Here is a 27,219-nt window from a genome sequence, read left to right on the forward strand (position 1 = left end):
AGATAATTTTTTTAACAAATTTTAAAATAATTAATTGTGTTTTTGTACAATTAAAAAAATGTAGGTATTAATTTTGTTTATTTCAATAATTTTATGTTTAAATTTTAAAAATTAAATAAAAATCATAACCTAATATCACTTTATTATGGTCACAATTTATTTCAACAGTCTTGTTTTAGAGTTAACTGATGTTGGGTACAGCGAGACAACAGTATTTATTTGTCTCACTGTGTACTGTATCACTGTATACCAATCTATTATTTTGCAGATTTTTTATTATTCTCGTATGAATATTTATGATAAACAATTGTGCATATAAATAAATTGTGCACAAGAAAAATTTAATTTATACATACCTTAAAATACGTAACTTTGAATAAAATTCAATACCAAAATTGAAAAAAACGAAGCTCACATTTTTCACATTTTGATAACAATATAAAAAAAAATAACAATATTATGATAAGATGATAGTATCATTTTTGACTTGAACTTACTAATAGCACGGATATAGCTACTAGTATCTATATCCGTGACTAATAGTTGACCATTATGTTTATTATGATTTTATGAATCTTCTGGATTCTCCATCTGATGGTTAAATATTAAATTAGTCGACTTATATTTAATGGATCACTGTACCCCATGTCTCACCGTGGCCACCTCTCCCCTAAGCACGAACACACAAGACTACATAGGTTAGTGAGGTCATGGGGGAGGTTCAAACCCAACGACCCCCCCCCCCTTGAGTACGCCCCTGGTTTTTGGTAGCTGAGATTTTGTTTTGTATATTGTATTTAATTAATTTTTTTAAATGTCGTGGAGGAAGACATGCCTAGACAAAGCAAATAACACAAAAAAGCAAGAAAAGTTGTATTATAAAATAGCAAAATTAATTATTTCTATTTTAAGTACCTATAAAAATGTATTGTTTCCTGTTTTTTTTTGGTTGATAAATAATATAAAAGAAATGTTAAATTTTGTTTTCAATATCAATAATAAATATATAATATTATATATATTAATTAATAAATAATAGTTACCAGAAATCTGTAGCCTGTAGAGATAAAAAATATGTATATTATAATTATGTTTGTGAAAATGTATAAGTAAATACTAAATTGTAATAAATTATTATTTTGCTATATACAACTCATTTGTGGAGGGGGGGGCTATATACGCTACTATTGACAAGGGGCCACATTTTTTATTTTGCCTAAGGCCACAAAATGTCTAAATCAGGCCCTGTAAAAAGGTTGAAAAGTATATTATAAGTTATAATGTGTAGACGTGGTAGTCAATATGATGTAGTTTAAGTGGTAACTGCTATGTATATACCAACTAATCATATTAAATATCCTTAATCATATAAGTATTTTCTTATATTTATTAGGTGGGTAGGTATACTTGCTACTTATCTACCTACTTATGTAGGTAGCCAGGTAGGTATTGCCTAATCATTACAATTTCAAAAATGATTCTTACATAACAATATTAACAGTTTTTGGTACAACCCCTAGTATAATTTAAGGTATTTTGTATAATATTACCATTGATTATAGAACATCGATTTTGGTTTTTGATGTAACTTTAAAACAAATGACCATAGATACATGAATTTTCACCAAATGTTCATAAAAGTATATTCTATCCACCATGGAATTTTCAAAAACTTTCGACTTAAGTTGAACTATTCATAGGCATTTGAAATTTTCGATCATTATTAGTTTTTTTTAAAATTAATATCGATAAAAATGTATTTGTTTGGCAGAAAAGCTTGAAAATTTAATACATGGCTCTTAACATATTGTTACAATAGCAGTTGAAAAATAAAATAAATTCATAGTCACAATTTCTTTTTGTAAGCATTCAAAGTTTGAATTTTGACAACATATTATGCAAAAATCACGAAAATTCGTAAATTATTTTATGCTAGAAATTCATAAAAAATTTTCCTTTTATATCTAAGATTTGAAAATTTAATACAAGGCTCATAATATATTTTTACAATAGAAATTGAAAAATAAAAGAAATATATAGTCATAATTTTTTTTTATAAGCATTTAAAGTTCAAATTTTGACTTAATACGTAAAAATTACGGCAATGTTCAAATTATCTTTTATTTTTTATTGACGATAAAAGTTTATTTACAATCTATACATACAGTGTATAATAAGTAAGTGTGGTGACTTAAAAAAAAAAAATAACATTAATTACAGAGAAGGAAGGCTCCCAGCAGTGCCACCTGACAAGAAGTTAGGGTTTGAGTTTATTTATTTTTATTTTTTATAATTAGGGTTTTTAATTTTTTTTTTTTTTTTTAATTAGGTATTGAGCAGATCTCTTGGTCATTGCCTTTTTAACCTTCTAGGAATGATTGAGGTAGAGGATAAACTTTTAATTATGGGGTTTGAATGAGTGCGGAACGTTGAGTGGAATTTTGAGTAATAGGATTTGGCTAAGTCGTTTAGGGTTGGTATGTTCAGGTCCTTATGTAGATTTTTATTGGTAACATACCAAGGGGCAGAGGTTATTAACCGTAGGCATATGGATTGGAATGCTTGGAGGGTTTTAGTGTTTGATGGTTTAGCTGGCCCCATAGTTGAATACCGTATCAAATTATCTTAGATAGATATTCATATAAGTTTTTCTTTTTAATTCTAAGATTTGAAGATTTAATAGGTCCTAACATATTTTTACAATAGCAGTTGCAAAATAAAAGGAATTCATAGTCACAATTTTTTTTAACCATTCAAAGTTTGAGTTTTGACACGGACATTTCTCCAGCCCCCCCAACACCAATAATGTTTATCAAAACATAACTTAAGGTTGGTAAGTCGTTTGTAAAGTTTTGTAAAAACAAAATTTTCGTTTGTAAAGAAAACCGAAAAAAGTTATGACCATTTTAGGGTGGGGGGGGGGGGGCTGGAGAAATGGGTGAAAACCACAGGATTTGGAAAAACCAAACTTTTTTCGGCTCAGTGGTTTGTAAGTCGTTTGTAAAGTTCTGTAAAAACAAAATTTTCGTTTGTAAAGAAAACCGAAAAAAGTTATGACCATTTCAAGTTGGGGCAAACTTTTTTCGGCTCAAACGTTTTTTGTAGATTGGTAATTATTTATATAGGTAGTACAAATTATTTTTACCAATAAAAATATATACTTAAACATAGGCAAATTAAAATGGACAAACTGTTTTATTTTTTTGAGTCCCTTAGTTTCACCAAATGTCTATATATCGTCAACGGTTTATTATAAAAACATAAATTTAACATAAAATTAATTTTAAATAAATACAATTTTTGAAACTTCATATATAGCTTGCTATTTGAAAATCAAAAGTCGATAATGTTTTATCCAACAAGGGAGGTAGATAAAAATGTAAAAATTATAAAAATAATGTAAAATTGTAGAAACTTATGTTTTAAAATAAATTATATAAAACCAATACAGTTCCTGTTAAACTTAAAAACATATAGAAACGTTAAGAAACTTAACACAATTAATAAATATAATAAATTATTAGACTTATGAGTTAGGTACCTATTTAATATTTAATATTTTATAATATTCAAAATAATATAATATAGTTATAAAAAAATTCAATCGTACCCGTGCGTTTTTTAGGAAAATTTAGTGAGGGAGCTAGTAAAGGAGTCCTATAAATGCATAATGATTTAAAAAAATAAACTATTTCTCTTTGCAAATATTTATTGAAATTTCTGTATTATCATGGAAAAAAATCATATACCTTGTTAACAAATAAAAATATTATAGTAAAATATTAAACTATTGTAAAACAAAATTAAGTTCTTCTTTGTAAAAATATTATTTTTAATGCTTTCAAATTAAATTATGTACATTTTTTAAAAAGTTTACTTGCTTCCAATTGTATAATTACACTGTATAAAAAATATAATCGCAAGACACTTTTGTCGTGGAATTAACCGTTATGGAATTTGTAGCCAAGTCGTCATACAATTCCCATGAACAAATTCTTTTACAGTATGCTTTATAATGACCCACACTGGTCACACTTAATTCACCACCATTAACAAATGAATTTATACCTCTAAGTTTATAGTTTAAATTGTCTATGGTCAGTATCTCCGGAATATCATTAAGTTTAATTTTCAACGTTGTATTTGATACTTCTGAAAATATTAAAATATATATATATATATATTAATTCACATTTAATTGTAATATTTATTAAAAATTAATTTGTCTATTTATATTTGTTGTTTTTATAATTACCCTCACTGAATTTAAATGTTTCAACAAAAATATGATCCTTTGACAATTCTGGAGTTAATGTCACTGTTCCATTGCAAAGTTTGTTCTTACATTTGTTTTTACTTTGTTTGACACGTGTATTTATATAGTCTTTTGGTGAAACTAAGGGACTCAAAAAAATAAAACAGTTTGTCCATTTTAATTTGCCTATGTTTAAGTATATATTTTTATTGGTAAAAATAATTTGTACTACCTATATAAATAATTACCAATCTACAAAAAACGTTTGAGCCGAAAAAAGTTTGCCCCAACTTGAAATGGTCATAACTTTTTTCGGTTTTCTTTACAAACGAAAATTTTGTTTTTACAGAACTTTACAAACGACTTACAAACCACTGAGCCGAAAAAAGTTTGGTTTTTCCAAATCCTGTGGTTTTCACCCATTTCTCCAGCCCCCCCCCCCCACCCTAAAATGGTCATAACTTTTTTCGGTTTTCTTTACAAACGAAAATTTTGTTTTTACAAAACTTTACAAACGACTTACAAACCTTAAGTTATGTTTTGATAAACATTATTGGTGTTGGGGAGGCTGGAGAAATGTCCGTAGTTTTGACAACATATTATGTAAAAATCACGAAAACTAAAAAATTATTTTAAGTTAGAAATTCATAAGAAATTTTCTTTTTAAATCTAAGATTTGAAAATTTAATACAAGATTCCTTACAAGTTTCTCAATCTTTATCACAAATAAAAAGTCCACTGGAAATTCAAATTAAATTTTTATGAGCATTTGAAATTTGAATTTTTACAATATTGGATTTCCACTGGATTTCACATTTAGTGATTTTCTTATTTTGGTGTAACTTTAAAAGTCTAAAACAAATGACCGCAGATACTTGAAATTTTCACTGAATGTTTATATAGACATTTTCTATATTTAATAACAATTTCAAAATGTATTCGCTCAGTAGAAAAGCTTGAAAATTTAATACAAGGCTTCTAACACATTGTAACAATAGAAGTTAAAAAATATTAAAAATTCGTAGGCACGATTTTTTTTTATAAGCATTTAAAGTTCAAATTTTGACTAAATACGTAAAAATCACGAAAATTCACAAATTATTTTAAGCTAGAAATTCATAAAAAATTTTCCTTTTATATCTAAGATTTGAAAATTTAATACAAGATTCCTTACAAGTTTTTCAATCTTTATCACAAATAAAAAGTCTACCATAAATTCAAATTATATTTGTATGAGCATTTGAAATTGAAATTTTTACAACATTGGATTTTCACTTTTAGCGATTTCCTTATTTTGGTGTAACTCTAAAACGAACGACCGCAGATACTTGAAATTTTCACTGAATGTTTATATAGACATTTTATAAATTTGATAAAATTTTCAAAATATTTAGATTTGTTTTGAGCTGTATACTGACATTTTAATTTTTCAACTTTTTAAATTTTTTTTTCTATAAATATCGATAAAAAATTATTTGTTTGGTAGAAAACCTTGAAAATTTAATACAAGGCTTCTAACACATTGTAACAATAGCAGTTAAAAAATATTAAAAATTCGTAGGCACGAATTTTTTTTATAAGCATTTAAATTTTGACTAAATACGTAAAAATTACGGCAATGTTCAAATTATTTTATGCTAGAAATTCATAAAAAATTTTCCTTTTATATCTAAGATTTGAAAATTTAATACAAGATTCCTGACATATTTTTATAATAGCAATTGAAAAATAAAATAAATACATTGTCACAATTTTTTTTTATAAGCATTTAAAGTTAAAATTTTGACTAAATACTTAAAAAATTACGGCAATGTTCAAATTATCTTAGATAGAAATTCATAAAAGTTTTTCTTTTTAATTCTAAGATTTGAAAATTTAATACAAGGCTCCTAACATATTTTTACAATAGCAGTTGCAAAATAAAAGGAATACATAATCACAATTTTTTTTTTAAGCATTCAAAGTTTGAGTTTTGACAACATATTATGTAAAAATCACGAAATACAGAAATTATTTTAAGCTAGAAATTCATAAAAAATGTTCTTTTTATATCTAAGATTTGAACATTTAATACAAGGCTCATAATATATTTTTACAATAAAAATTGAAAAATAAAATAAATGCGTAGTCACAATTTTTTTTTTACAAGCATTCAAAGTTTGAATTTTGACAACATATGTAAAAATCACGAAAATTCGCAAATTATTTCAAACTCGAAATTCATAAAAATTTTTCTTTTTAAATCTAAGATTGAAAATTTTTAATAATCTATAATATATCCTAGACAGATAAACCGTCTTCGCTCAGAATCGTTTTTTGTACACAATGATATAATATCATTGGATTCAAATTTAATTCCATCCATTACAGTAACCCACTTGTAACCTATACTGTACAGCAGAGCGACATACACGACTTACCCGCTTTTTTTTTTTGTTTTTATCGATATTTTTGAAAACTGTTGGAAAATGTTTACTTTTGACCTCTATAATGCACCAAGGATATTCACTTTTACATCGGAAACCACCTCCAAAGTTTGAAATTGAAGCATTATTTGACAAAAAAAAAAAAAAACACACATCATTGTAAAATCAATACATTCATCACTTCGTTCAGAATCTAAAATATATTTTATTTAACTTTTAAACCGTGTATGAGACACATCTATTATTGTCATCACTCGTCAGTCATCGGCCATCGCCTCGCAAAAGTGAAGAAACACAAGAATTCAAAAACCATTTTGAAGATTTAAATAAAAAGTATACAGTTTAAAGGATCAGAATATCAGGTTCCTTATACCATTTAAGACACTGCATTCAGTGCATTGGTGAGATAAAAAAATCTAAGGTATCCATGTTTAAGATGAGGAGTTTAAATTAAAATAAGTGAAACAAATAGTCAAATAGAGCCAAGAATTGGTTAGGTCTATGATACTGGACAATGGATAGACAAAAGTTAAAGGAGGAATATTAATCACTAATCTGTATTGTCTCAAATGTTGATGCTAAGAAAAATAAGAAACAAAAATAAAGAACGCAAGAATTTACGATGTTTGAAGAAAACTTAAAAATAAATAAATGAATTACCATCATGTTGTATAAAAAAAAGATACATTGCACTTATTTTTATAATATGCAATAACCTAATTTTCTTTTGACTAATTTAAATATAAAATGTAAACACTTTTTTGTACAATAATTAATAGTAAATACTTATTTATTTATATGTGTGCTTAAAATTATATCACGATTCTCAAGGATTTTATGTTTGTTTTTTAAGTGTTCAGATAATATTTTAAAATTAAATAAGAATTATAAAAATATAAAAAAAGTTAACATAATTTGATATAAAAATGGTAATATTTCTAATATATCAAACTTTAAGCCAATTTCTTCATCAATAGTAAAATAAAATATTCTGAGTAATATATATAATGGTAAATCATATTATTTTCTAAAATCTATCTTGCTATGATAAAAACATTTTAGAGTAAAGTATTTTTTCTGTTGCTAAATATTGTTTATGAGCTTGCTTAACTTTTTTTAACTCAATTAAAATATTTTTTTCATCTGGAAAAATTTCCAAAGCTTCTTCGAAATATTTAATTGATTTTTCATAGTTATTAATTGATCCATAGGCCTTACCAAGGCGGAAAAGAGCCTTTCCATTGTTACAATCTAAGTTTAAAACCTATAATAAAAAGTAAAAGAATTAGTTAAAAAAAAAAATAAATACAAAATTATATGTTTAATGGTTCAAGATAAATTATAATATTTTACAATAAATACTTGGTTGTTAGAATGTTTTTCTAATTATACTTATTGACTTTTTTTGTACCAGTTTTATATCATAATATGCAATTAATGTAATCTATAAATAGTTCTTTAAAAACAATTACTTGTTCTGATAATTCAATTGAAATTTTGTAATTTCCCTCTTTCAAATGAACAGTAGATAAATTTAACAATGTACTTGTTTGTATGGTATCCAGCATATTTAAATCCAATTTAGAATTTTTATGATAACTTTTATACCTGTAAAATATGATTCAAATACATGAAACTTACTTTGCATATATTTAGATAACTAATGATTATTATTAAATTGTATTATTGAAGTGTATAACAATAAATTATTACAACACTATTCAAATAGTAGGTAATTACAATTATAATAATTATTAACAATTTAATACAGAATTTTAAATTAAATTATAATACATAATATAAAACATTCAGAACACTTACCATTGAAAATATCGTAACACTTTGTCATATTTTCGTCTAGCACATGAATAATTTTTACAGCTAAAAAAATAGTTTCCTGATTCTTTGATTTTATTTAGTACATCACAGATTTGTATTACCTTGAAAAAGTATATTTTAATAAATAAAAAAATTCAGAAAATAATGTTAAGTAATTACATCAAGATCAGTTGGTTGAATGTTCCAATCCTCGGGAAAAGGAGGGTAAACATCATTGGTTGAATCATTTTCATTAATATTCCAAGTATTACTATCACTTGAAAGCTCGCCACAGTCTGTGATTATACAAGGCTAAAACAAAAAATAAAAATAAAAATATTAATAATATTATAAAATACTTAAATTTATAATTAAAGTTTTCAACATTCAGTTAAAGAAGAACAGAACAATTTCAAGGAAGACATATGTGTATTTATACAAATCGGTTTAATATTGAGCATATAAGACATACCAAACATGTGTAGCATACCATCAAAACATAAAAATATTAAGATAATTCAGATCTTAGATCATATACTATGGATGAAGCTATGCGTATACCGAATTGTGTCCAACATCATCCCCACTACCTACTAACATTTCAGGGTACACGACACAAATTCTTCTGGGCATGCGCATTTGTGTCGTATACTGTGAAATTTTGAAAGTGGTGGGGATGATGTTGGACACAATTCGGTATACACATAGCTCCATCCATAGTATATGATCTAAGATTTAGATAAACTTTGATGAGTTGGTACATAACTACTCTGTACTTAATTTTTTCTCTTGGAAATCAAGCAACTCGTGGTGATTTTTAAAATTACTAAAAATTGTTATACTTCTTTACAAAATTTGTTTACTATTCTCAAGGGATATTAGTGATAGATATTTAATAATTGCTTTCCAGAAGGACTGGTGAAAACTAGTCAGTGGGCACCTTGTGTAATGTATACAGTATTCATAGATATTTTTCATATTAATAAAACTATTTATAATTTTTAATATAAAAAATATATTAATGAATAAAATTAATATATGTTATCAATATTTTACTCACATTAATAGGGATGTCATTATTAGTATTAGTAACAGAAATTGTTTGAACTACACAAAATCCTCTTTTTACTTTTCCAAAAACAACATTCTTGCCATCCAAATGTGAACATGGAGCAGTTGTGATGAAAAACTGGGAATTATTAGTATTTTTTTGACCTGTGTTTGCCATACTCAAAACTCCAGGTTCTTCATGCTAAAAATGAAAAGTAAATACATATATTAAACAAAAACATATTTTATAATATTATTGAAATCATTAATATGGTGTATATTACTTTATGATATATAGTTTAATAATTAACTAATCTAACAACTTAATTCGAATTAATAAAAACCAAGATTTAGATTTGCAAAGGCTTAGTATCATAAAACCTATTCAATCTCCAATGACTAATGAGGTACTAAGAAATCTCAATCTATAGTACAATATTAAAACATAGTTGAAAAGTTATTTCTATCTAATCAAGTAAAATCATTATACTTTATTAAAAATAAGAATGGCAGTCGACAGCGAAGAGTTTTTGTGACGGTCAGACACTTTCCTCACCAAGTCAATATGGGAGGCTAGTACTTTTGAACAAATACATACACCTACACACAGATTGACCTCAAACTACCAATATCGTTTTGAATAGAGTAAAAATATTAAATACTCATATTATCATACATTTTTATAGAAAAAAGACATACCTAATTTCTTAGTTCATATTGTTCATAGTATAAACTCAATCCGGTTTAAAATATACAAATTAACTAGCTTCAATCCTCTCGCTCTCCAACTATAAATATATTTTAGATTTTTTTAATAGTAAAATCCATTTACCTATATATTGTATAAATAAAAATGAATTCAGGAGTGATATCTAATTTAGAGAATTGATTATACCAATTCATATTTAAAAAAAAAATTCTAGTTACACATTTATTTTGCTTAATCATAATTATTGTCAAATTTAAAACTGGATGTTACCTATAGACTAACACTATAATAAAATATACAATTCAAAATTACTATAACATTTTTTTTTAAGAATATACCTGAAATTGTAAAACAAATACTGAAAATACAGAAAGAAAAGAGATACATTGATATTTATTTAAGTTTACTTAAACATAAGATTTGGTTCAATAAAATGAATTTAAATTACCAGCAATTCAAAGTTTTCATCCTCAAAAAACAAACCATATATACTTTCACCACCAGATCCATTGCCAGCAGTAATGTCACCACCTTGGATCATAAATTCTGGAACAGCTATAAATATTTTTTTTAAATGCCACATTTATTTTAATCAGAATATATTTTAATTGAATATAATTTAATTTGAATAATTTATTATTCTATTATTTAATAAAAAACAAAACAAAATATACAGTTGATGACTACCATGTTTTACCTTTGTAAGTTGAGATTAACAATTATGTATGTCACAATATCACATTTTTGCTCAATTTGCAGAGATTCAATTATTTACAAAGGTTATCAAGTGTATTTTATCTACAGTTCTATTTTAACCTATATAATGTACAAATAAAACGTTTGGGAAATATTACCAATAACAAATTTTATAATTAATTTATATGGCTATGAACAGAGACGTGACAGAGTTAAATTGGTAATACAACTAAAGTCTATATTAATCACTAGACTATTTAACAATTATTTATTAGGTTTGTTGTACATGTAATGAAAAAACTTAAAAGAAAGACCTCATCTAATTGAAATCAACTGTTATATGAATATTGAATCTTGTTTGTATAATGTATTATCAAATATTAAGTACCTATATAAGCCTATTTTTATTAAATTCAATGAAATTAATAATACCTCGATGGAATGATGATCCTTTTAAATGCAGTGGCTTTCCTGATAAACCAATGCCTTTTTCACCAGTACAAAGAGCTCTAAAATTTTCAGCTGTTTTAGGTACAACATTATTAAATAATTCAATAACAATTCGCCCGACTGTAAAATTTAAAAACAAATAATTCAGTAAACTATTCCATTATTAAGAACCATTGCAATAATGTAAAATTTGTACAACTCACTTTTTTCTTGAGCAATTTCGATATCCAAAAAAACTACCGAGTTTCCAGCAATGATACTGCTATTATTATTCATGGTCAAGGAATAAAATATCCAGCTACTGACAATCAGTAGAATCAACTTGAAATTATGTTTATAAATCTGTAATAAATTAAGAATTATATAGTAACAAGAATTTGTAAAACAAAAATAAATAGTTTTAATTACCTCCTTCTTCCTCAGATATATCACATTGTATTTAATTTAAATAATATTACTGAATGAAACGTTAAGTAACATGAAATTGTTTTGAATTTGGTATTTTTTTTTTTTTTTTAATCCATTTTTCTAAATAAAATATATACTCAGTAAAAGTAACATAACTATAAAATAATACTGAAAAAATATAAAATTATTAAGTAATGAATAATGAATATAGCTATAGTCGTACAAATTAAAGACGCCAAGACCTATAAAAAATGTTTGAATCAAACGTAATAATAAGTAATAGTATTCACTATTCACCAGTCATTTCAGTATTCAGTAGTTCAGTACTTCACCAGTGTTATCATTTAATTTAGATATGTTATAATTATTGTTTATCTTTCTCAATGCAATTGTCTATATCACGGTATTAGATTATTAATGTCTATTAATAATGCTTCGATCCCAAGTAGATAATATAATATCATCATTATAGTATGATATAAATATATATTATATAATGTGAACCTAAGATCATAAACGACATAAACTATGGATGGAGCCACGGCGGCACGGCGTATTTTTTTGTTGCCGATATCATCGACGAGTCTCTTGATTAGGTGCTCGATATGCGCATGCGTGAGATTAATCGTCGCATATTTACCAGCTATAGAATCAGATATCAGGTTAGACCATATTATGCCACTATAAATGCATAATTAATTAATGAACTTACACATGCAAAGTTAATCGAGGATTTAATTTTACAGATTTTAAACAAAACACACATGCATTATAGTTAGCCATAATGTCAAAACTAAAAAGGGAAGTTATTTATTTAATTTGTTTAAGGTTGAATAATTTAATAAGGTATCTACTATTGTGACTTAAAAGTGGTAAGCCGTAATAAGTTATAATTAGTATAATTATAAATTATAACTATAAAAAGCAGTATAATGCTATAAATTATAATATTTAATAGAATGTAGATGGAGTCCCGGACAATTATTTATCATATTGCGCATGCGCGGGGACTTCACAATTCACAAAAAAAGTGTACAATAATTACCGTACTGCCGGGACCGTAATTTACCTTTTTAATCTTAAGTTCAAATTGTAAAATAAATGACACTGATCTAAATGAATTCAATAGCATACCAAATAACATAATTTATGAGATGGTTGATTTATTTCAAGTAGATATTCCTTAATTAAATAATTTTTATATTTCCTTTTTTTTTTAGTATTCAAACAATATTGTGTTTTTTAGGTAAAACAATTTTTTTCACCCTCTGCTTGGGCAAAAGTGCAAAAAATTGTAGGTAAGAAAAATGTTTGGCGTTCTTTATGGCGGTGTTCACTTTGTCAAAAAAAATGTGCCAACAATTCCATCAGTTGTGATTATTGTTTGACTTGGTATCACCCCAAGTGTGTAAATTTAACCAGCATACCAAAAAAAAACTGGTATTGTCAATATTGTTAATTAATATTATGATTTATAAACAGTAATAATACGCTTAACTAATAATTATTGTGAATTTTTGTGAAACCAACATGATGTAATTTATTTACAATGTTTTTATATTTATTTACAAAATATAATATAAACTTGGTTATTCGATTTTAATTATAGTGTAATAATATTTTAAAAATTGTTTAGACGGGTAGCTACTAGCTATTAAAGGATCAAGGAATACGCGAAACCAATAAAAAAATGTAAAGTGTACGGGACTATTATAGTCGTAGTAGTGGTAAATTACGGTCCCGGCAGTACGGTAATTATTGTACACTTTTTTTGTAAATTGTTCAAATCCCCGCGCATTAAAAATTTTTTTTTAGCTACAATAAGAACAACTTATTAGGAACCTTGTATTAAATTTTCAAGTATTTTTGGGGATCCAAATTTTTTTACCGACACTTCAAAAAAAAATTCTCATAAAAATCGAAAATTTCAGTTGTCTATCAATAACTCTAAAAGAGTCAAACATTTTTGGAAATTAAACTGTATATAGATAACACTAACATAAACATTTGGTGAAAATTTCAAGTATTTACAGTGATTAGTTTTTGTATAACTACCATATAAATAAATCGATTTGGTCGAAAACTATTTTTGCGTAAAAATTCCCGTTTTTCTGTCACTTTTTTTTGTTATTCTCAATTTTTTTACTTTTGACCTCTATAATGCACCAAGGATATTCACTTTTACATCGGAAACCACCCTCAAAGTTTGAAATTGGAGCATTATCTCGACTAATTATGCTGTACACTAACACAAAAAAAACAAACAAACATAAAAAAAAAACACATCATTGTAAAATCAATACATTCATCACTTCGTTCAGAATCTAACAGTGGCATACATTCAAATTAGATCTGGGGGGGGGGGGGGGTCCATGTATAATAAGAAATTCATCAATAATATCACATTTTTTTTTTTTTGGTCCTGGGGGAGGGGTTTGAACCCGAAACCCACTCCCCCCTCCGTTTGTACGCCACTAGAATCCAATATGATAAATTGATAATATTATTTGCATAGATTATAGTAAAATTATTTGTTTTATAAAGGTAAATTCTAGATCTTTAAATTCTGAAGTTGCAAGGAAACCAATAATGATTCCTCAAGAATAAAATATTAAAACTCACTATATTATCATCTTTTATGCTTAAAAATTTCAATCAGAAGAAAAAAATTAAAGATTAACTATTGTAATAATTCATAAATTAAGATAACTTCTGTCCTTTTGTGTGGTTTCTGTTTTATTTTTTACAACAATATACCTAATTATCATTCAGCAGTTCAAATTGTTCCTTGCTTTAATATTTGATGAATTTACCGTTTTGTGAAACCTAAGATATGAAGATATGAACATTATCTTTATTGTATTGTACTATTGCCAGTTGTTTACAATAATTTAATTTGAGCTATTAATACTTTACACTAATAATTAATATAAAAAATTACAAATTACAAAAAAAAACACAGATATTATTCTTGTCTTTGCGATTCACCAACTGTAAATTCATTCTAATTTTAAAGCCAACAACACATAAATGGAACTGTTAAGCACACTATTTACATTACTATGACTGGAATAACCAATCAGGAACTATGCCTTCGTAAAAATACAATTCTAGCAGTCGTATATCTAGGTATATAAATTACGATTTATACTGTTGTTATTTCTATCTAGAGCCATAGTCAATGCATAATAGGATAAGTTACATATTTCATGATACCCTTGATATAAGGTCAAAATCAAATTATGCTCGGTTGGATATACATCACTATGTATATCAGCAGTTCCCAATACATGAGTTGAGAAAGCTGGTCAAGTGTCTGAACATTTTAATTGGAATCAGCATTGAGATTTTTATACATTTCTTCTATTGTCTTAGATGTGTATTTATATTTCATACATATATGTTCAGTGGCGCCAAGAGAAGATTTTGCCCCAGAAATAAATGGGTGGGTGGCTATAATGTTAAGAAAAATAGGGTCCACAGAATAAAATAATAGATCCTTAACTGTCTATATTTTTTTGAAGAGTATTATTTTTGTTTTGTAAGTGGATCTGGTGGATGGGTTTATTGACTAAATATAAAATTGTCATAGGTGTTTCAAAATACATCAGCTAGCAAATTAATATATTTTATAAAATTATAACCTTTAAATGTTAAAGTTGTTCCTGTATATTAGTAATTAAATGCTACAAAATGTATCATCCATAGTACTTAAGAGAGTTGTAAATACATACAAAAAAACATTGACATTCAAAATACTTCATAGGAATGTATCTTAAAAGATATATAGCAAGCTAATGTTATAATATGGTCAATAATGTTGTTTTGTAAATTATCCTAATAATAGGTAATCAGAAACATTATTCATAAAAATTTGATATATTAATTATTAGATTCAAGGTAACGGTAATAGCATAAAAATAATATGTCTATATCAGACATAATGTCAGTTAACAACTCAAAAGAGCTAATATTATCAAAATTTATTATAGGAAACAAAATTGTATTTTTGGAAAAAATGCAGTATTAAGAACATACATAATATGTATATATTATAAATTATCACAATGATGTAAAAAATGGTGATTAAAAATGCTACTTTGATTTTTAAATATATTAAATTTACCATAACTTAATATCATAGTTTTTATTCATACCTACTATAATATTATAAATTTAAATTAAAAGAATGTTGCCATCATCACCAGTTTTTGCATTACAGCAACAGTATATAATATATTGAAAAATCATTTATAAACCATGTTGAGTGAATAAACAGAATTATATTTAATTATTTATGATTAAAATGTTTGTATAATATATATTATACACCAATATTTTAACTGAAAAGCACAATATCAAGTAAAAAGTTAACTTTTATATAGATTTTCAGTTAATTTATATCAAATATCAATTGCTATTGGTTTAAGAATTTTGCATTCCACCACGAAGACGGAGCACCAAGTGAAGAGTTGATTCTTTCTGAATATTGTAGTCAGATAATGTACGACCATCTTCCAATTGTTTTCCTGCAAAAATCAATCGCTGTTGATCTGGCGGAATTCCTTCTTTGTCTTGAATTTTAGCTTTCACATTTTCAATTGAGTCTGATGATTCTACTTCCAAAGTAATTGTTTTTCCAGTTAGAGTTTTCACAAAAATTTGCATTCCACCACGGAGACGAAGCACCAAGTGAAGAGTTGATTCTTTCTGAATATTGTAGTCAGATAATGTACGACCATCTTCCAATTGTTTTCCTGCAAAAATCAATCGCTGTTGGTCTGGCGGAATTCCTTCTTTGTCTTGAATTTTAGCTTTCACATTTTCAATTGAGTCTGATGATTCTACTTCTAAAGTAATTGTTTTTCCAGTTAGAGTTTTCACAAAAATTTGCATTCCACCACGGAGACGAAGCACCAAGTGAAGAGTCGATTCTTTCTGAATATTGTAGTCAGATAATGTACGACCATCTTCCAATTGTTTTCCTGCAAAAATCAATCGCTGTTGGTCTGGCGGAATTCCTTCTTTGTCTTGAATTTTAGCTTTCACATTTTCAATTGAGTCTGATGATTCTACTTCTAAAGTAATTGTTTTTCCAGTTAGAGTTTTCACAAAAATTTGCATTCCACCACGGAGACGGAGCACTAAGTGAAGAGTCGATTCTTTCTGAATATTGTAGTCAGATAATGTACGACCATCTTCCAATTGTTTTCCTGCAAAAATCAATCGCTGTTGGTCTGGCGGAATTCCTTCTTTGTCTTGAATTTTAGCTTTCACATTTTCAATTGAGTCTGATGATTCTACTTCTAAAGTAATTGTTTTTCCAGTTAGAGTTTTCACAAAAATTTGCATTCCACCACGGAGACGAAGCACCAAGTGAAGAGTCGATTCTTTCTGAATATTGTAGTCAGATAATGTACGACCATCTTCCAATTGTTTTCCTGCAAAAATCAATCGCTGTTGGTCTGGCGGAATTCCTTCTTTGTCTTGAATTTTAGCTTTCACATTTTCAATTGAGTCTGATGATTCTACTTCTAAAGTAATTGTTTTTCCAGTTAGAGTTTTCACAAAAATTTGCATTCCACCACGGAGACGGAGCACTAAGTGAAGAGTCGATTCTTTCTGAATATTGTAGTCAGATAATGTACGACCATCTTCCAATTGTTTTCCTGCAAAAATCAATCGCTGTTGGTCTGGCGGAATTCCTTCTTTGTCTTGAATTTTAGCTTTCACATTTTCAATTGAGTCTGATGATTCTACTTCTAAAGTAATTGTTTTTCCAGTTAGAGTTTTCACAAAAATTTGCATTCCACCACGGAGACGAAGCACCAAGTGAAGAGTCGATTCTTTCTGAATATTGTAGTCAGATAATGTACGACCATCTTCCAATTGTTTTCCTGCAAAAATCAATCGCTGTTGGTCTGGCGGAATTCCTTCTTTGTCTTGAATTTTAGCTTTCACATTTTCAATTGAGTCTGATGATTCTACTTCTAAAGTAATTGTTTTTCCAGTTAGAGTTTTCACAAAAATTTGCATTCCACCACGGAGACGGAGCACCAAGTGAAGAGTCGATTCTTTCTGAATATTGTAGTCAGATAATGTGCGACCATCTTCCAATTGTTTTCCTGCAAAAATCAATCGCTGTTGGTCTGGCGGAATTCCTTCTTTGTCTTGAATTTTAGCTTTCACATTTTCAATTGAGTCTGATGATTCTACTTCTAAAGTAATTGTTTTTCCAGTTAGAGTTTTCACAAAAATTTGCATTCCACCACGGAGACGAAGCACCAAGTGAAGAGTCGATTCTTTCTGAATATTGTAGTCAGATAATGTACGACCATCTTCCAATTGTTTTCCTGCAAAAATCAATCGCTGTTGGTCTGGCGGAATTCCTTCTTTGTCTTGAATTTTAGCTTTCACATTTTCAATTGAGTCTGATGATTCTACTTCTAAAGTAATTGTTTTTCCAGTTAGAGTTTTCACAAAGATTTGCATCTTGAAACTGAAAATAACAACATAATAATTTCAATATTGAAACAATAATTACATTTTTAAAAGTTATAAATAAATTACTGACTTTTAGTTTATTCAAATAATTTTTAATATTAACATTTAAAATTATATTCAAATGATATTAAACCAATCAATGTTAACCAGTGGGGTATAAATTCTTTTGGAAACTTTGAATCACGATAACCTTATTTATTTTATTTGTCTTTATCGTGTAATTAGGATATCTTTTAAAATTCAATGCCAATCTATTCATTATGTTGTATTTAATAATGACAAATTTAAAATTAAATATTTATGAAATTTAGTCTTGAAAATTTTAAATGGTAGGTATTATTTTTTTTCTCTGTAAAAGAAAAATGATAAATATTTTAAAAAAAAAATTATGTTGTAGTTCTATTTATAATATAATCCAATATCCAAAATTAATGTCATGGAATATAATATCACATTATATCATAGAATACAGTTATATGAGACAACATTTATAACTAACATAATTCTTATTTATCATTAATATCATAAATAAAAGAATTAGAAACAAATTTGTAGCATTGATTAGTTAAGTTGTAGACTGGTTATAAAAATAAATGTTATATTAAAATTTGAAAATAATGTAAATTACTATAATTTAAAAATGATAATAATGATTATGTGGATAATAATGTAAGCTTGTAAATTGTAATAATCTTCTGATAGTGCCTCTAAGCCATTTTTAAAATTTTTATATTTTAAGTATTTAAATTTAAATAAAAATATTCAAACTTAAATTTTAAATTTAGATAAAATTTAAAATTAAAAACTAATAATTTTTATCACATTTAATACAGGTTCAGGGTCTTAATTATTTATATTTATAACACTGTAGATATTTATAATGTTGGATGTAAAGATTATTGAAAGGAATAATGCATAGTGTATACTACAGTCATAGCAAGTATTCCAGATAGGGCTAACATGACTAGATAGTAAAAACCTGTATTATTAATGGATAAGTATAATTAGGTATTCCTTCAATAATAATTTTTTCTTTTTCCTTCAGATCGATGACAAAAAAGACCAACGTTGAGTAAATACAAACAAGAATGCTGATAGAAATACTTAGAGAACCTTGATATCAAGGAGAGTGGCCAACTTGTTGATCATTTTCTATTAGCTGGCTGTTATCATTGATCATGGACACCATTAATCATCCAAATATTTAGTCTTTATGCTTTACTTTATATATTACTCATTACTTTGAGTTTATTTGTTAAAAATGTATAACTGTTCAATATAAATTGAAAAGTAAGTACATACCACTTTGTTATACTTTCAAGCTTCGACCATATAAGCTAATAGACACGGCATACAGTAAATATCTTTACGCCAACATCATGTAGCGTGTGACGTGATGTTTGGGTAATAACACCGGCCGTCAGCCGGACTATAGATAGTAATATAGTATTCTAGCTATCCCAATAAAATATGATTGATTAATGGCTTACTTACAAATTTTAATTCTTTATTTCTTATTTCCTTACTATAACACTAATTACTATTTATCTCTCTATCTGTGTATCTCGGTTTTTCTCCTACTTTACGAGTTATTTATTAATTAAAATATAATTATTCAATTAAATTTACCAATATGATATATTTAGAACTAGTATATTGTTACCTCATTGTAAACTTTCAGATTAATATACACTTGAAATCATAAAATAGCAAGGCTATTTAAAAAATACATGTATGTAATAAATTTATTTACTGTAGGTACTAGTGGCGCAAAAAGGTTTTTAGCATCCCCAAGTTAAAATTTAGCACCCCTTGTTTTTTTATATATAATTATTATTATAAACCTAATATTATGAATTTTATGTTTTTAAATGATAGGAAATTTCCTGAAAAAATGTATAACTGTTTGGTGGTATAATATAATTTGTTATTTATCTTTGTTGAATATTGAAAAATATTTATTCAATCAGATAAACACCGAAACTATTTTGAATAAATATTGCATGAAACCCAGAAAATTTATGCTGATTTCAAATCTATAAATTATTATTATAGGATTATGAAATTAAAATGTTTCAATATGTTTCTGATATTGTAGTAGTAGAAATGTTGTTCATTTTTTTTATTTTTGTAAAAAGTCTTAATATATTTTTTAAAGTTTTGATGTATCGATTAAAGTTGGTCTATGTGTAGGGGGTGTGGGGGGCTTTGCCCCCCACGGGCCCTGTGATGTATTTAGATTTAGCGCCCCTCGTTTTAGAGATCTAGTTGCGCCTATGGTAGGTACTTATATTTGTATATTATACTTTAATCAATGATGAAATACAATAAAATAATAAAATAATTGTTATGTATTTGTTAACGTAAATGATCCACAACTATACTAAATATTATTTATTAGAATATAATTACTTGATTACACAATATATAAATATATTATATAAAATATTATTCAATTAATAGTAAGAATAAAATATTTAATCAAACCATTATTGTATTTTACCATTTTAGTAGACAGTAGTTACCTTATACCTAGTCCTAGTGAGCTGGTGTATTTGCCATTTGGTATATCATATGAATATCAAAAGTAAAATAATGCAACCAAAAACTAAGCTTTTCAACATTCATACTTTAACTATCACTATCCACCACTGCTCCATCATTGTCATCCCTCCCTCCAATTTACTCATTGTACAAAAATTGTATAAATTGTAAATTTTCAATAAACGCTACTTTAAAAAAAAAAAAAAAAAAAACTATCATTATAATAAAACCATGGTCATTTATCAAACATTTAAAAACACAATACTTTCAAGTTTCAAAGAAAGCAGTTTAAAACCATGAAAGCTAGAATGTGAAAAATAATTTAATAAACAAATAACAAATTAATAATAACTCAAAATTGTTTTGCCCAAACGTGACGTCATATCATTAAACATGATGGCTACATAATAATTGTGTCTATACAAGCATATGATAAGACACGTTTTAGTATCATGATATTGCATTATATTGTAAAGCATTCTTATTTTTCAACTCTTAACAATATAATATATATTATTATGCATTAATTATGAAGTATTAAATCAAAATAGGTAGATATGGTATAATACTCAATTTTGAACATTATAATTAACATTATTTTGAACTCAATTATTATGTTGACAATACATTTAAATAAGTTATGTTTATTTGATATTCAAATGTTCATTTTAGACAATTTATCCAATAGTATTTGCAAACTTTCAATAACAATATGATATGAATTTTTATCTAGTCCTAGGTAACCAATGTTATGAAAATCTAATATATTTAAATTCATAATAGTAATGAATAATGAATACATTATTAAATTATAAACATATTTACTTACGTCTTACATCAATTAAATGTTTATCAAAAAACATTAATTGGCTTATTGATTTTATTTGATAGTATTTAATAGAATAAAATAGTTTTTAAAATGCACTTGAATACTTTTTGATAAACTGTACTTAAAATATGTACTTATTTTCAATACTTGTAAAAGTATTTGAATACCAATACTCAAATACTTTGCAACACTAGCATAAGCTAAAATATTAGTGTATAATGCCCCTAGCTGAAGTGTTTAAATTTAAAAAAAGGCAAGAACATTTGGACGATTAACGGCCGCTATCACACCAGTTGGACCCTTTAATATCAAGGTTCTCTTGAAATACTGATATAGGTAGTGACATTTTCACAAAACAGATCACGAGACTAAATAAGTTCGGAACCGGCAGGCGAGAGCCACTATATACTTATATTACTTTAACTGACAAGGTACAATATAGCCTGTCTACTTGTTGATAATTGCAAAATAACTTAATAGAGCTTATTTTATTATTATAAAGATAATTTAACTAACAATTTAGTAATAATGAGATAGTTATAAAATAGCAATATTGATATAAATATAGAACGTAGTCCAATTAAAATTTAATGCAATTATTGTTGAGCGCATGCGTATTAACGTAAAATCGCAAACTTTGGAAGGCTATAACTTCCAAAATAATGGTTTCCGCACAAAAATTCAAACAGTTTCAAAATCAGCGTTGAAAAACACGTATTTTTAAAAAAAATCGAAATTTGTGAGGGGCGTGGTAATGTGCATTTGTTCCAGGAAACCCGAATGACCTTGACCGGATGACTACGCAACTTACGATTGTAGCATTGTACAAACTACAAATGTACAACACAATACAACAATGGCGGAGTCCCTAGCTGATGTGTTACTCGAATACTATCTAGTATCCAATATTGAACGGTGTATTCAAACAAAGAAAAACTAAATTTTTCAAAAGAATGGTCATTACAAATAACAAAGGCATGATATCGCCTAACGAGGTCGTTTGATTTTGGAAAAGAGCTGTCAAGATAATAAACATCAATCGATATACATGCAGAAAAACGATGAATTAATATTTCTTAATAATTACCTTAGAAATATATTATGTTGAATTAAACGTTTGAAATGTTTTGTCCAGTACCTTTTGTTAATAACTCAGTCCTCAGAGTATGTAAATAACTATGGAAACTCAAAAAATCAAAAACAATGACAAGTGAACGTTAAATCGTTAAGAGATTAGACGACCAATTCCTCAGCAACAATGGGAACGACTGAAACTGTAAGTCTGTAAACACTGAAATGTACTAAATTGATTAAACACATGATAAATTATCATGACTAAACAGTAAACTGTAAAGAGTCAGAGTGTCCACTTCCACTCTACTAGTCCACTCACCAATCACCAGTCACCACTAGGAAGCAGGGGGCGTGAACTTATGTCTTATAGCTATAATATTCATTGTTCATATTACGTCCAGCAGCTGCACTCACTCCGCCATGCAGCAGGCTGTCCTCTCGATGTAACACAGAAGAGATCCTACAACTTTACTGTTTCGCTAGTATCGAATTTCATGGATTAAAAAATATGATTACTCGCTTCATGCATAGAACATGCTTCATGGATTATAAAAAAAAATTGAAAAACTACCAACGGCGCGGCGCTAACTAAAACATTAAAGATATATATAACTTACTTATTTTGTATTCTGTATCTGTATTAACATTAACTATTAGTATAAAAAAATTAATAAATTATATAGTTAGTATTTACTACTTAGTACTTACTAGGTTCTTGTCTCTTGACCTGACTGTTTTGAGGTTTTGATTTTTGAGTAATGAGTATTTTACTCTGTGATTTTACTTCACGTGTAAGGTGTAACTCGTTTTTCTCGTTCGATTAATTATTTACAGTGCATGCCGCATGGCATAATGCCGTCCAATAAGACGTGTTAAATAGTAGTTTCATATTTATATTTATTTATTTTTATTTTCTTGAACACAATGTTTCAAAAATTATTAATTAATATTTAATATATATTATTATTTATTATGCTAGTTGGAGACGTTGGAGTGAGGTATGTCTTTTTTAAGATATAATTGATTGATTTAATTGTGGTGTTTAGTTATGTAAGATTGGGTTTAAAAGTACTACCCTGCTCCATATTCTTATTCCATATGAAATTTTAAAATTTACTAATGCATTAATGCAGTATAATATAGGTATATAGGTGCTGTCCTTAAAACTTTTTGATTCAAAATTTGTCTTATTATTTTAAAGATGTTAAAAAATATACTTATTAAAATAGTTAGTTATTTAATCTATTCTGTGGTTATACCTATTTGAATATGGTATTTCTAATTAAGTTAACTATCATAAACAAAACCTAAGTACTTTATTTCTGTTAATTCTTTTATTTCAATACAATTACAATCACTTATTTGTCTACAAGTATTATTATGAATAGATAACATAATTCAATTGTTTCTTCTAAATTTGAATTCAGTAAGCTATTAATATATAAATTATGTATAGTAATAACCCAAAACTGTTCTTCTGTTTCCTGAGGTACAGAATGTGTAATAATCATAGGTTTATTACTTTCATTTTCTATGTTAACTATTTGAGTTCTAAACTATTTAAGAATTAAACTCATTAGGTATAGATATCTTCATTATTTACTAAGAGGTGGTTCACTATTCAAAATGTTGCTTTTTGATTATTTTTACCCAATGCTTTATAAATCACATTCCATGTACCTTTTTTATTGTTTCTTAAACTATACATTTTATTAATAAAATATTTATAAGTATTCATTGTAGTTTCATTCGAGTACCTATCTGTATGTGATTTTTTTGTTGGTGGTAATATCTAAATTCTAAATATTTAAATGTTTGTATTTTAAACAATAGGTATAATATACGAACAAGACAATATAAAAATATAATATTTTTTTTATTATATAAAAAAGACAAACTGCCCGTGAAAACTATATTAAAGAGGATAGTACAGACAGAAAAAGAATATACATCTTAGAAAGGAAGATGTGTAAAAGAGTACTCCAAAGAGAGAAGAGAAAGTATCTAAGTGATATATTACAAGAAGCAGAAAGAAATTATTCGATGGGAAGTGTTAGAAATTTCTTTAAGACCATAAAACAATACAAAAAGTTCAACCCAAGTCTAAAAACTATTAAGAATCGTCATGGCGAAGTACTCATGGACCCTAAAGAAAAAGCCGAAAGATGGAAGGAATACTTCACTGAACTGTTGAACGCAGATATCCCAGATAACGCAACGAGAAGGGAAAACCTATGTGGAGCAGAGCCAATGGTAAGTGAAGTGACTAGGGGAGAAGTCAACGAAGCAATAAAAGACCTAAAAAATTGGAAATCACCAGGATCAGACGAAATACCAGCTGAACTCATTAAATATGGTGGAAAAGAGATGCAAAACCTCCTCTTTAGGTTTTGCCAGAAGATCTGGAAAGATGAGAGTATGCCAAGAAGCTGGAACGAAGCCATAATTATTCCGATTCACAAAAAGGGTGATAAGTCAATTTGTGAAAACTATAGAGGAATATCACTGCTTAACTCGGCTTACAAAGTGTTTGCCAGAATACTATTAAAACGGCTAACGCCGTACGTAGAAGAAAACTTAGGCAGATATCAGTGCGGATTCCGAAAAGGGAAATCAACAATAGAACAACTCACTATCATAGGCCAATTAATAGAAAAAAAGTATGAATTCCGCCAAAACATCTGGCAGCTATTTGTTGATTTCAAAAAGGCCTACGATAGTATACACCGACAAAGTCTCTACAATATAATGGAGGAGTTCGGGATCCCACAAAAATTAGTGACGCTAACAAAAATGTGCATGGAAAATACACAGTATAAAATAAGGGTTGAATCTACGGTGTCAGAAGCCTTTGAAGTAAGAACTGGATTGAAACAGGGAGATTCGTTATCACCTTCCCTATTCAATATAGCTCTAGAAAAAGTTATAAGAGAATTGCAATCAGAAACAACTGGAGTGGAAGTCGGTCAGCAACACATACAAGTATTGGGATTTGCAGATGATTTAAATATACTAGGAAACTCCCTAGAGGAGACAATAAAAGCAGCCCAAGCCCTTGAACAAGCAGCTAGCAAGATAGGTTTGAAAATCAATGCAGAAAAAACCAAAGTAATGGAGTTGCTAAAAAATGGAGACAACCCTGACACGGGGCCCCTAACCTTCGAAAAAGTAGATGAATTTCGATATTTAGGAGCTATGCTGAGCGCTAAAAATGATTGGTCGAAGGAAATAGGAGTGAGGATCGCCAAGGCGGAAAGAGCGGCATTTGCCTTAAATAAGTTCTTAAAATCAAAATTATTTTCAAAAAAGACGAAAACTAGACTATATACTGCAATAATAAGACCAACGCTCACCTATGGCTGTGAAGCTTGGACTACCACCAGCACAACTGAAAGAAGACTTAGGACCTTTCAAAACAGAATTTGGAGGACAATTTGTGGACCAATTTATGATAGCGTTAATTTAACTTGGAGAAGAAAATACAACAAAGAACTACAAGACGAATTGGGAATTGCATCAGTTATCAGCTTTATAAGAGGGCAAAGGATCCAGTGGTTAGGACACGCGATGCGAAGAAGTGAAGAGGATATAAGTAGAACAATCCTAAACTGGAAACCAATGGGAAAAAGACCGCGAGGAAGACCCAGGAAAAGGTGGTTGGATGTTGTGGAAGAAGACCTTGAAAGATTGGGAGTACAAGAGTGGAGGGAAATAGTACAGGACCGTGAAAAATGGAGAGATATTGTGATGGCGGCCAAAACTCTTAGAGAGTACTAAGTGCCAGAGGAAGAAGAAGAAGAAGGTATAATATATGTTTTTATTTGTTTACTGTTTATTTATACTTTCTTCTGTCTGCCCTGTCAACAAATCATCTGATATTACAATCGATGAATCCGGTTAATGTTAACTACTCATCACCTCTGACATTACCTTTACTTAATATATCTTAAGGTTAAAATTCGTGCAAATCATAAGAAGCAGAAGATCTTCTCACATAGAAGAGTGGAAAAGCTGCAAATTGAATCAAAAAGTATGGTAATAAATTCATTAGACTATAACTCTTGGTATGTAATATTTAAATTCAGACGGTAATTATTTGAATGTTATCTTATCACAAACGTAGACATCAAAACAAAATTTACATTGGTGGCTCCACAAAAGTAATACCACAGATTATATAAAATATATAATATAAATAATAATAATAATATAATATAAATATAATAATAATAATAATAATATAATAATAATATAATATAAATATATAATTATATAATCTGTGGTAATACTTTCCACCGAATCTATGGCATTTGTAGGCTCGTGTGGGTATATGCACGGTCACGTCTTACCGCCAAGGTTTATTAATATCTATAAACTTTGGTGTTATCCAAACCATAGTTTAAGGAATTATTAATAATTATTCCTTATACTATGATCCAAATCATAAAATCAAAAG

At 27.4% G+C, this 27,219-nt stretch overlaps 2 protein-coding genes and 1 long non-coding RNA gene across 5 annotated transcripts; 1 reads left to right on the plus strand and 2 right to left on the minus strand.

The window, feature by feature from the left end:
* Positions 1 to 3,691: 3,691 nt before the first annotated feature.
* Positions 3,692 to 12,134, minus strand: Cyp40 (Cyclophilin 40). The gene is made up of 11 exons (XM_089227293.1): positions 11,813 to 12,134; positions 11,608 to 11,746; positions 11,387 to 11,524; positions 10,707 to 10,813; positions 9,560 to 9,751; positions 8,680 to 8,811; positions 8,503 to 8,621; positions 8,154 to 8,289; positions 6,676 to 7,945; positions 4,256 to 4,396; positions 3,692 to 4,152 (listed from the first exon to the last, which is right to left on the minus strand). Exons 2-9 carry the CDS (start codon positions 11,678 to 11,680, stop codon positions 7,724 to 7,726), a joined length of 1,119 nt encoding a protein of 372 aa, XP_089083419.1. The 5' UTR covers positions 11,681 to 11,746; positions 11,813 to 12,134; the 3' UTR covers positions 3,692 to 4,152; positions 4,256 to 4,396; positions 6,676 to 7,723.
* LOC149056213 (uncharacterized) lies at positions 12,131 to 20,223 on the plus strand. 2 transcript variants are annotated; one of them, XR_016191639.1, is made up of 5 exons: positions 12,131 to 12,474; positions 12,559 to 12,684; positions 12,771 to 12,984; positions 13,059 to 13,252; positions 19,362 to 20,223. It is a non-coding gene; the product is annotated as an uncharacterized LOC149056213 (long non-coding RNA). The 2 variants fall into 2 exon arrangements; XR_016191638.1 differs by lacking the exon at positions 19,362 to 20,223 and having other exon boundaries at positions 13,059 to 13,415.
* On the minus strand, positions 16,076 to 22,996 carry LOC149056214 (polyubiquitin-C). Of its 2 annotated transcripts, none has more exons than XM_089227292.1 (2): positions 22,828 to 22,996; positions 16,076 to 18,311 (listed from the first exon to the last, which is right to left on the minus strand). In XM_089227292.1, the coding sequence occupies exon 2, from the start codon at positions 18,302 to 18,304 to the stop codon at positions 16,238 to 16,240; it is 2,067 nt and encodes a 688-aa protein (XP_089083418.1). In that variant the 5' UTR covers positions 18,305 to 18,311; positions 22,828 to 22,996; the 3' UTR covers positions 16,076 to 16,237. The 2 variants fall into 2 exon arrangements, with proteins under 2 accessions (XP_089083418.1, XP_089083417.1); XM_089227291.1 differs by having other exon boundaries at positions 22,777 to 22,996.
* Between the last annotated feature and the right edge of the window lie 4,223 nt (positions 22,997 to 27,219).

The sequence above is a fragment of the Diuraphis noxia genome, unplaced genomic scaffold (genome assembly GCF_037042655.1).
Source record: "Diuraphis noxia isolate RWA-SAM2 unplaced genomic scaffold, SU_Dnox_SAM2 contig0004, whole genome shotgun sequence".
Taxonomy (NCBI): Eukaryota; Metazoa; Arthropoda; class Insecta; order Hemiptera; family Aphididae; genus Diuraphis; species Diuraphis noxia.

What these genes read in the sequence shown, in the direction of transcription:
- Cyp40 (XM_089227293.1), bottom strand. Translation starts at nt 11,680, where the DNA reads ATGAATAATAATAGCAGTATCATTGCTGGAAACTCGGTAGTTTTTTTG. An exon ending in CGAAATTGCTCAAGAAAAAA is followed by an intron (nt 11,525 to 11,607) that starts GTGAGTTGTACA and finishes TAAATTTTACAG; the next exon opens with TCGGGCGAATTGTTATTGAA. An exon ending in CAATTGAATTATCAGAACAA is followed by an intron (nt 7,946 to 8,153) that starts GTAATTGTTTTT and finishes TTTTTATTATAG; the next exon opens with GTTTTAAACTTAGATTGTAA.
- LOC149056214 (XM_089227292.1), bottom strand. Translation starts at nt 18,304, where the DNA reads ATGCAAATCTTTGTGAAAACTCTAACTGGAAAAACAATTACTTTAGAA.